Source organism: Rosa rugosa, chromosome 2 (assembly GCF_958449725.1).
Source record: "Rosa rugosa chromosome 2, drRosRugo1.1, whole genome shotgun sequence".
NCBI lineage: Eukaryota > Viridiplantae > Streptophyta > Magnoliopsida > Rosales > Rosaceae > Rosa > Rosa rugosa.
Genome location: NC_084821.1, coordinates 45,233,438 through 45,245,362, shown reverse-complemented (window position 1 = coordinate 45,245,362; position 11,925 = coordinate 45,233,438). Strand labels below are relative to the sequence as shown.

General features: G+C 36.6%; 1 protein-coding gene across 1 annotated transcript; it reads right to left on the bottom strand.

Moving 5' to 3' along the window:
- Positions 1 to 3,168: 3,168 nt before the first annotated feature.
- LOC133730839 (uncharacterized) lies at positions 3,169 to 5,403 on the bottom strand. The gene has a single exon (XM_062158352.1). The coding sequence runs from the start codon at positions 5,401 to 5,403 to the stop codon at positions 3,169 to 3,171; it is 2,235 nt and encodes a 744-aa protein (XP_062014336.1).
- Between the last annotated feature and the right edge of the window lie 6,522 nt (positions 5,404 to 11,925).

Below are 11,925 nucleotides of genomic sequence, written 5' to 3'. Positions count from 1 at the left end.
TTGAGTTTAGTGTCAATATATATCATATACAAGCTAAATTAGAACAAAATAACCTTAAATTTTGTGTCAACTTCTCCATGAGATGGTGACTGAAGACTCAATGGACGGCGACGGTGACCAAAGACTCAATGGACGGCGACCTTAACTCCCGAGAATAATCACAGATGTTAAAGCCCAAGATGTGCAATTGGAAGGATTCCCAAATTTCTTAGAGATAGAGATAGAGAGATCTATCTCTTTAGCTGAAGCGAACATGTAAAAGAACGATTCCAATCGAATAATTGTTAAAAAATTGTTATAATTCAAAAATAATTACAATCGAACTAGGATTATGAAATTCTAATAAATCTCTCTCTCTCTCTCTCTCTGATACTTTGGGACGACAGCAAGAATTCTTCTGTCAGTCCTAATTTTTGAATCAGACAACAGTTGTTACATTGCTGTTGTGCAATTATATATCAGACAATGGTTGTTTTTCTGATGTTGTCTGAATCAATCAATTCACAATAGTTATTACATTGATGTTGTCTAAGATTGATTAACACAATCTGGCCCTGAAAAAAGCGGCGCCCTAGGGTTTGTCGATCATAGAGAGGTTTGGTGTATCCAGTGGGATTCGATGGTCCTCTAGTCTGGCTATGGCGCTTGCGTGCATCGCCAGTGGCTTGGACCTAGTAAGACACGAATCTCGTTAAATCTGGTTAGATCGAGGTAGGATAGTCTGGCTTTGGGTGACTACTTTGTTAGGGAAGATATATTTGGTTTCGCCAACAGTGCCGGTGTCGCCGGCTTTGCTCGTGGTTTAAGAAAAAGATCTCGATCAGGTGCAGTGTGGCGGTTGCACTACTGATCGGAGGGTAGTTGTGCCGAGGAGGTGTCGGGGAGGCAGGTAGCATACTCGAGTGGGGCATCGTTTCTCTTTTGATTGTTTTCCCTGAATTTGTTTCTTTCCATTAACAATTAAACTCAAAAGTTTCTCCTGCATGATTCTCAATCCTTATCACCAATCCAACTCTCTGGAGTTTATCTGTAATATCTCCATGTCATCTTAATTTCTCTCTGATGATCTTTTGGTGGTTATTTCACTATATAGTCATCGGCCTTTATAAGCTCCATGAGAGACCATTCAGGCATTGGTTTCTTCTCTCTTTTCATAGAATCTTTATCACCGTCCTATATCACTTCTGTAGGAGCCTAGATTATTATTGGTATTATATATATATTTGGCAAAGTCACCAATATTTCTGATCTTAGCAAAACCCTGCAGTTGTAGCGCCCCAGTGCACACTTCTTAATCTTTTTACTTGCCACCATAACATCATCTTTGGTTGCATCTACTTTAGCAGACTTGCATATTCCCCGTCCAATATGACTACCTGGCCTGTTTTGCTCAGCTCAAAGGACCATGGTGGCACACCATAACTAATAGTGGCAGAGTTTGAGGTCAAATCCAATCATCGAATTTCACCAGGAAGCCCTTTGATCCAATCCAAAACACATTGCCACCAGATGTGGCAAATACTTCTTTTTCCAATATAGTAACTAAATCAGAACCACACAATCATTTAGCGTAAGACTGTAAATCTGGTCTAAAGTAAATGGTACTTTAAATAGAACCACAGTTGGTTTTCTTTGTTGTAAGATGAAAGGAACAAATTGCTCAAATCACCAGCATAAGGACGCCACTTATCATTCATGCCACTTAATAACTCCCCAGGAATTCACTTTGTGCCAAAGGGTGGCCCTAGGATTGCCTGGGTTCAGTATTGCTGAACTCTATAACAGAGGTTGAAACATATCTGTAGCTCTTAACTTCAGTAATTGAAAAAAAGCTGAAAAACTAGGTTTCCTCTATACAACAAAGTGCTTTCTTTCAACAGCCTTGGGTCTTGTAAAAACCTGTAAGAGTGACCTTCGTTCCACTAACAGGCCTTACAAGAACTGAAAATTCCCCAAGAATTAAACCATCGAGGGGGCGTAATTGCTGCTTCTCCCCAGGGGAAAATGAAAGTATTGGTCTTTAAGGACTAAACCTCGGCTAACCCCAGTACTCTAATCTTGTTACACCAATATATGCAGGTGAAATGGTAAATATATGTAGCTACAGTAAGAACTATTGACTGAAGAACCGGATTATATTCAGTTACGACTTATATCCAAATGCATTTACATGTTGACATTTCAAGAAAATCTGCATACACAATGCCCATGATCATCGACCATCTATACTATATTAACCCTTGACATTGCAACTGTTAATATCTTCTATTTGTTCATGTCGTTGCAATTCGCAACTGATAATTGAGTTAACTATGTGTAATTGTGGTGTTCTATGATTCATTGATTAAGAATGAACATAACATAAACTACTAGCTCAACACAATGAAGACCTTAGTTTGGGTCAAAGACTACATTAGGTTTGGAGGTCAGAAAAAAAATTGGAATTTGTCATATGCGTGTATTGAACAAAACAAATTAATGCTATGGTGTTAACTTAAATGAATTAATGAACTTCCTCTCAAGAAATGATATAAAGAAAATTAAAAACCGAACCATTGCAAGAAAGAAATCACTAGGAGAAGATCCAAAGAGAAGGTCAGCTCACCGTTGAGGTAAAGATAAAACTTTGAAATTTCACAAAGTGAATGATAGCAGTTGCACAAGGCGCTCAATCATGTTCATTGGCTTCTGTTGTTCTCTGCTAAAAAAGAATAAAACCTGCTATCCAACACAACATTGGCAACAACTATATGAACCAATGTATAAAAATCATACCAGACAGCATTTGTGATCACATCAATACCATCATAAAAAAGTGTATTAACTAATTGGCTAACAAACAGCTTCTCATTGTAAGTATTCACATAGCCAGAAGCATAAACACTAAGCTTCAAGTTAATCACTGATTCATCCTCAAAAGATTACACCTAATTGGTCAAAGAATAGCTCCTCATTCTAACAGGTTCAGGTAGCAAGCAGCATAGACACTAAGATAGATCTAGAAGAGATTATCTTGTACCAACTCCAACAACTGGTCATAAACAGTTTACAAAAGACCATTGAAGTGACTAGTACTTTCAAAGATACTAAGTGAACTAAGAGAGAAAAATTTATACGGATATTAATCCACCTAACAGATTGGCACACCTTAGTTTGTTTTCTAAACATCTATATCCCCAAAAGTTTCTCCAGTTTCTGAACCCTCATCAGTAATCCATCTTTCTGAGTTTTAGTTCTAGCATTCTCCATTGTTCTCGTGACTTCTTTCACAGCACCCCTTTTGGATTGTTTCACTTTATGTCCATCAGCCTCCATGGGTTTCTTCAGAGACCTTTCGGACATTGCTTTCTTCCCAACTTTTACAGCACACCTTTCAGATTGTTTCACTTTACGGCCATCAGCCTCCAAGGGTTTCTTCAGAGACCCTTCAGCCATTGCTTTCTTCCCTCCTTTTGCAGAACCTTCATCTGATACTTTAGCTCTCACTTGATGCTCATGCGTTATCCTAACATTACTTTGAACATTTGCAATATCACTACCCTTCTTCCCTTTTGTAGCAACCATCCAAAGATTTTTGGTATACTCACTAATATTTCTTTTCTTAGAAGGAAACTCTTCAGTTGGTGTGGCCAGCTTCCGTTTCTTCACATTTTTATTTGGGTTACCTGACTGTGACGAAACAACATTTGTGGATTTCCTGGTTGTGGAAGCATTACGGAGACAAGTCGGTCTCTTTCCCACAAGTCTCCTCTGTTTCAACAGAGGAATATTGCCACCACCACTATGATTTGGAGACAAATCTTTCTTGACCATCTTGGGAAATTGAGCAGTGGCTGAGGGTTGTGTCCTGACAGCACAATTGGATTTTGTTGAGACTTCAGGCACAGCACAGAAGTGGTTCTTTTCAAGTTCACACTTTGATAAAGCTTTTGTAGATGCCTTATGCGCCTTGAAATTCTTCTCTTCCACGGAGTGATGATGACTCTTCTCCTTAATCTTTTTTACAGCCACTTTGACACCATCTTTGATTGCATCCGCGCGAGCAGACTTATATAGTCCCCACCAATATGAGTATCTAGCAGTTACACACGGCTCAAAAAACCGTCCTGGAAGAAAGAAACAAACATCGGTAGTGTCCGAGTTACCATCCAACCCTGAGCATGCAGCAGGATCCCCAGGAAGGTCTTGATCAATTCCAAACTGCATTGCCACCCTGTGCGGCAAATACTTCTCCTTACAATCTTCTACTCCAACCAACTCAGCACAACACAAGCATTCAACATAAGACTGCAAATTCTGGTCCGTAGTTTTATCATAAAAGCACAGTTTATCAGCTAGGTAGTAAGAACCATGTTGCCAATTGGTCAGTTCAGCAGCATAAGGCCGCCACCGAAAATTCTTAGCCAAATTAATCTCTCTCCTCACATCAGGGAGACTAATCTTAATGTTCACTTTGTTCCACTGAGCCGCCCTAGGCTCACAGGGGTTAAGTCTCTTTGGTGGACTCTTAAGCACACCCTGAAACCTCTCCAACGCCCACAACTGCAACAGCTGAAATGGGCTCGAAACAGAGATTATCTCCTCACCCTTAAAGGCTTGGTTTTTCAAAAAGCTTAACTCTCTGAAAAGCCCTGCAAGAACTGCAGGAGCCAGAGCAACTCTAGTGCCCTGTGACAAAAGAACCGCAATGGGAAACACATGTTTGCCTAAGCTTTCTTCAGGAAGAGAAGGAAAGACAAACCTTGCCAACCACAGAGACAGGAATGCCACATGTTCATGCTTGTAGTCCTGAAGCTTCATAAAATGGGTCATCCAGTTAAAGTGATCAGCTTTCTTCGCCGGAGTTCTCGTCAGCTCCGTCTTCTTCTTCTCCATCTCCTCCACTGTTTCCATCATCACCCCATTAATGGGCCTCGTCACCTGCTTACCCAGAACCGAAAACCCACCAAGAACCATCACATCCTCCATTGTGATCGTCGCTTCGCCCCAATCAAACAAGAATGTATTAGTCTCCGAGCACCAAAACTCGGCCATAACCAGCACCAAATCCTTGTTAAACTTGGTCTCATACTTGGAGCTCATAATAGCATCGCAAATCCCAGCTTGGTTCCAAATAGTACAGTACTTTCCGGCCAGCCTATCAATCCACTCCACCCATTTTTCCTGGGGCTTCTTGCAACCCGGGAACACAACCGTGGACGGCCATTGTTGAAGACTCTGAGGAAAGACGTCAGACAACAATGGAGTATTTGAGGGTCCCACTGCTTTGCTCGAATTCGGAGCACATGGTTTGAGAAACCTTGCGACTCTTCTGAACTGCTTCCCGTCTTTTGAAGACACGAGTTTCTCTTCTCGTTCCTCGTATATGCGATGAGAATGTGACGTTTCTGCTCTCTTCGCCATAGTGAGGGAGAAGAGAAGACGAGAAGATTTTCAAAATTGTCAGCCTAGATTTTTTATCAGAGAAGGGATTTAGGGTAACGATAATATTTTTTTTTTCTTTCTTTTTATGGTTACTCTGAGACTGTCCATATTTTCAATATTATCAAAATACAGGTCCAAAATATTATTTCAATTGTTTAAATTCAATTTTTTAATTTTTTTTGGGGGGGGGGGGGGGGGGGGGGGGGTTGGGGGGAGTGGTCGAATGAATAAATGGGTAGAGGCGTACAGCCTTACTAGAGGTTCCAATTCTAGAGAAAAAAAAGGTAACGAGCTTCTGTTCTTAATTTTTGAACAATTACCTCATCTAATTAGACATTAAAAATATGTTTAGTGCTTAATGGTTCTTGAGTCTTGAATTGCCTTAGATATAACTACGGCTAAATTAGAAAATTTACATTAGATTAGCTTCCGACACATAAGATTTGAGTGAATGAACCTATCTAGCACCCTAACATTTCCATTTATATCATTTCTTACTTTGCTTTCTTTATTTAGTTTAGTTGTTAGTTAAAGTTTTCATTTAAATTCTTGCCATTTAGTTATTAAAAATTTAAATTACAATTATCGGTGACAATTTCAACTGATTGTAAATAACCACCACTAGACTCTTAGTTTTGATTAGACTTTGCCGCTTTGGTGAGAATCAAAGTCGAGCATTGCTAAAGCTTGGTGCCTTAGATTAACATTTTTATTTGTTTTATTTTTTCTTTTTGCTAAGTGCATTTATTTCCGATTACATAAAGATTGTGAGTTAGCCACTAATTTCGTGGTACAATAACTTTGAACATAATATTTCCCTATCTTGACAATGATACGTATGCTTGCGTAAATGTGTATCAAGTCCGATGAGTGGATTAGAAATTTCTTATGAGTCATAACTATTAGCTATTGGTTATCTCCTTTGCTTATTATTTTCTAAAGAGTGCTGCTAAATAACCCAACAAATATCTAAGTATACCGGTATCTAAAATTTATCTTTAATTTTTCAATTTTACTGTTGTTTTGAATCCCTAATTGAAAAACTCATATCTGATAGCCCCACTTCCCCTTTCCAACTCGAGACTGTGGAACATCTTCAGACTATCCCATCTCCAATTTTTTTCTCCATAAAGAAGCATTTGCCAAGACTAAACTCTTTGTAATCGTTGGAGCCTTCTATGCATGTATGTATAAGTACCTATTGAGATTAAAGTCCCATCTCCATAAAATAAAAAACCAATTGGCTGAGAGGTTTGGGAGCAAAAGAGAAGACAAAATATGATCAGGCATGGAGGAGTGGTGGGAGTGGGGGAGGGCTGCAGACGGCCAACACAATGAAGTTAAGGAGGAGAGCGTTGTTGGGCACAAATATTATAATAAGGACAAAGCTAGAAAATAACAAATAATTTATAAAAGCTGGGTATACTTAGATATTTGGTGGGTTTAAATAAGAAGATCATTTTCTATATGATTACTAGTATTTTTTGAAGGGGTCTTGCCACATACTTTTTAATTAGAGTGGTCCTATTCAGAAATCTCAATTTTATAGGGATGCACTTTTTGGAATCAAAAACCTACAAATGACACTTAACCGAATTGAGTTAAATAAAAATGATCAAAATCCAACCAAACCGACGGTTGTTGTGCTGTTATCTGTTTACTATTTATGAGAAACCGATATTTTAATTATTGAATTATTTCCCAACAAAAGTTTGATTAATTACATAGACTAATTAGTGCAAAGGTATTTCTCTCCATTTTTTTTGAAATAATATCATCTTGATATAATAATACTCAGGCCAGAAAGAACCATTACATATCCTCTCTCTACCATCTCTGGGTAGATAAAGAATTTGTGGAAAACCACAGCGATACATAGATTAGGTCCGATTATTTGACGGTACTCATGCTCACTTATTTAAGCAAGGCTACAGACTATGAAATAACATAGTAAATAAGCAAGCCTAAAGGTAAAAACTTATAGTTGCCCTAGAAAGAAAAGGAATCCTAAACAAAGGGAATTATTGAAAAAAATAGACAAACTAAAAAATACTAATACATCTTAGACCTAAGGAAATACCCCAGGCCCAAGATCCACTAGGCCCAGGAGAGGCCCACAACCAAGCTAGGGCAAGGAGGGTCCAATATGTGAATCTAGCCCAAACCAACTGCTGCCCTAGCCTCTCAGGAAGATAGCATGGAATCCCTCCGCCCTAGCCTCTGATCACCGAACCACACTCCTGAGATATTATCCCGTCCGGTCGCAATCAATGTTGCACAGCCGGACGAGAAACAGAAAAGACGGCGCTAGGTTTCGCTGCTAGTTGAGTAGTTGGTCTTCTTGTAACATCTTCCACTAAATAGGTATTTCTCTCCATAAATAGTGGATAATGTTTCAAATTCAAATCCATCATTCTTGAAATAAAATAAAAAAATTAAAATAAAATAACAGAAAATTCATAAATTATGTTCTAACCCTCAACACATAATATTTGGTGGGTCTCGACAAAATAATTTAAATTTCTCCGTTTCCAAACCAAGAAAAACCATTATGTCTTTTCCTAAACTTGATAGTCTTTAATAATAATCATTTTTGGATTGAATTATTGAGATCTTCGCCATGCTTGGATGATGTGGCATTGTATCAACATTTCATTTATTTTTTTCATGAATAATGTGTCGGTTTCTCAACCTTGATTGTTTTTCAACAGCTTTAACAAACTTTTATAGTAGAAATTCTGTTAAAAAAAAAGAGTAGGAGAATAGTAGAAAGGGTGGTACTATTCGCACACCTATGGGCACACATCCTCTCTTTATATCTATTACTTTAATTTAATTTTTTTTTTACAAATTATCCTAAATACCCTCCCTTGCAATTTTGTTTCTTTTTCTTTTTCTTTTTTCTATTTGGCAAGTCAATCATCCTCAAATCATAAACCCTTATTTTCCTTTAGACACAGAGAACTTCAAAACTCTTTGCAATTTTCTCTTTTCTTTTCCATCAAAAACTTCTCTAGCATAGTCATTCTATCTTTCTAACGTGATGCTTTGAAGTTTAATTATGGCAAAACAAGCAACTTTAGACTCATCTTCGGAAAAAAATTTACATCTAATTTGCAATGGAAACATGGAAGAAAAATATGAGTTTAGTGATCATTCGAGCCCTTTAAATCCATCATTCCTAGTAAGATTCTAACTGATATTATTTGGTATATTTCAATCCATCGCTCTCCTCTAAAAAGATCAATTTCTCAGCGATTTGGTGGATTAGGAGCTTTAAATTTGTGCGTTCTATTCATCTTAGTTTGATTTTGGTATGGCTTGCTTGCTAGTCATGGTTTTGACTTGAGTTGTTTGATAATTTTGAAATTATTAACGCTTTGATTTCATTTTGACTTTAGTCATATCATCACTCTACAAAATGTTTTATGTAACTGGGAATGGTATATTGAATCAATGTTGCTTAATCAGCTGTGAGAGGTTTTGGATCTCCTTTAGTTTAGGTGATATGCTTATGTCTTTCTTCAGTTTTGTATAGCAGTCATGGTGACATACCTAAATCCCCAAACTCAGTTACATCGTGATTTTTCATCTGAGCCCTAAACTTTGCCATATTAATTGCAAAACTTTTGACAGATTGCACTTCGTCCTGACTCCTGCCTATCAAATTTTTTTTTTAATCAGCAATGACATTCACGAGAAAAATTGGTTTATTGTATAATGATGTTTAATCATGATTGACTTGCCAAATAGAAAAAAGAAAAAGAAACATAATTACAAGAGAGGGTAGTTAGGGTAATTTGTAAAAAAAAATTATATTAAAGTAATGAAAAAATAGAGGGGGTGTGTGAATAGAGAAAATGGGTATGCGAATAGCACCACCCTAGTAGAAAACAAAAAATAAAATGAAAAAAAGGGTAAGAACCGTAGATTCATGGTGTCAAACTGTCGACACAAACTAAGCATAAGCAGAGTAAAAGAGATGATTATCACTTTATAGCAAAAAAGAGAGAGAGAGGGTTTTAGAACAAAATGAAAAGAGGGTTTTGTCCTTTTGTTGGGGTTTAAGGGATTGGGGCAATGCACAGAGTGAAGTTTTGGACAAAGTTGGGTTTTTCAGTTTTTTTCTTTGCAGGCATCATAACAAAGTAAGGTGGTTCAGCTATGAGAAATTGAGAAGAAAGAAGACGTTGAGTCGCAGAGACCTAGTCATGTGAGTCATGTGGCCCTCAAAAATGAAACTATGAAAGCAGAGCATTAACTCTAATTCTCTTTTTCTTTTTCTTTTTCCCTCATTTTTTGTATATTCTAAACAATTTTCCCCTGACAGACCCAAAAACTAAAAAGATCATTTTTTTTTTCTCCCTCTTTCTCATCCTACATTCATGAAATTGATATTGATATTTGATTTTACTATAAAATAAACTTTGTTATTCATGATACTGAAAATTATGAACTATTTCGGCAAGGCAAAAAAAAAATTAACAATTTGGTGTGTGTATTGACTCAAATTTTCAAATTTAAATTCAATTAAAAACCATGGAATTTTATGCTCATCCCTCACAAGCCACAAGTTATGATTAATGAAGGCACTTAAAATTGTTCAACAATTAGGGGTGCTCCTTGAGATAGGTGGTCGGGAGTGTGGTGAGAGAGTACAAGTAAACAAAAGAGATGCATCGAAATATTTGCTTTTGAATTTGAACTTATTATAGTGAAAACCTATCAAATTTACTTGGTGACGCGGTGAATATATAATCTTGAACTATTTACCGTTTATATAACTTGAGATAATAGGTCTCACACATCTCTTATTCTAATACATTATGGTTCATATGGTTATGTCTATTTTTGTCCTAAACTATTCCTGAATTCATAAAGAGCTCTAAAGAACCAAGTCATATCATTCTCGTAGAAGTGACATTAGATGAGAAATATTCTGTTACATTTCTCTTGTTAACAAGATCTTTGTATCATTAGATGTAATAACAACGGTAACCACGGTTCCATACAATACTCATTATTATAGGAATGGAGTTAGATGTGTGTTCAACTAATTGAACCATACCCAACTAGTTTGCGAATTGCACCAAGACCATAGGATCTCCAAATCAACTAGGTTAAGTTTTTGTCGAGCTAATTCGTTGAAGATTGGCTTATTAGCTAATTCTCATTGACCATTAACTCTCTCTAGTCATTAACTATAAGCCTACAAAAGCAGATTCCGCTTGAGAGTGGTAGCTTACCTTCAGTTTGACATGTATGTACTGGTACTGTCTTTCCAATTATATATATACACTACCAGACACCCCACCTTTTAGAAGTAAACAGTTTTCAATATTATTGAAGTGCAATTTAGATATTAACGCATGGTATATACATTACAGTCCTCATTCTGGAACAAATTCTCTATCTTCTCTTATCCACTTTTTGGTTGTGGGGTGTCTGAGCTTCGTTTGTGAAGCATTTTCTCAAACTCTTTCCTTCGCCTTTTAACTTTCGGAGTTCTGTAGGTACGTCCTTAAAATAGCAAAATGCTTTTCTTTATGACCATATAGATCTTGAAATATTTTAAGCTGATCAATGACTCCTATAACTTCAGTAATAGCTCTACTATATACGCATTAAAAAAATAGCTCTACTATATAACTTCAGTAAAGCTGATCAATGATTCCTATAACTTCAGTAATAGCTCTACTATATTCAGAAACTATATTCTTGTTACTCTAAAGTACTTCATAGAATTGCGACATATAAATAGTTTGCAGACTGCTCATCTCCCATCTAGAGGAAGAAAAATCAATAATTTTTTGTGATTTGCATCTGCAATTCATTAAACAAAATTTCTTAAAGCATCAGCAGATACATATCCATGCTTTTTCATATGGAAAATTCATAAGACTTAAAAATAATAAATAAAAGGCGCATTTCTTCTTTTCAGTAATTCTGTGATGGGTGGTCAATTAGTCAATTACACATGTGGTTTCAATTATCTCCTCGTCAAATTTATTGAAGATCATATCTGAATAACAAACTTGTAGATGTAGTTGTTCTGTGATCAATTTGATGGATGTCTTTCTCTTGTCATACTTACCAGTAACAACATTTGTTTGCTGCTAAATTACACCTTGGAAACTAAGATTAAATAATCATTAGTGATTAGTGCACCACACATACATATAGGTACTATGCTGAATGCAGGTGAACACTCTAACTACTATTGCATATATATAACTGCTAACTACAGAAAATTAGGTTCCTTCCTTCTCATTGAGCAGGTCTTGTAAAGCTATCCATGTCTAACTCATATATGGTGTCCCATTTGCTTTTTAAAACACTAGGATTATCCGCGTACAGTCATATTTCTCTTTTACACGACAAAATTTTCTCTGAACTAAATTTTATCTCAAAAACTCTGAAGTACAGGGTTTAGACTGCCAAATTCAAGGAGTTTAGGCTTCCAACTCAGAGAAAGTACCATTTGATTAACTATCAATGAGT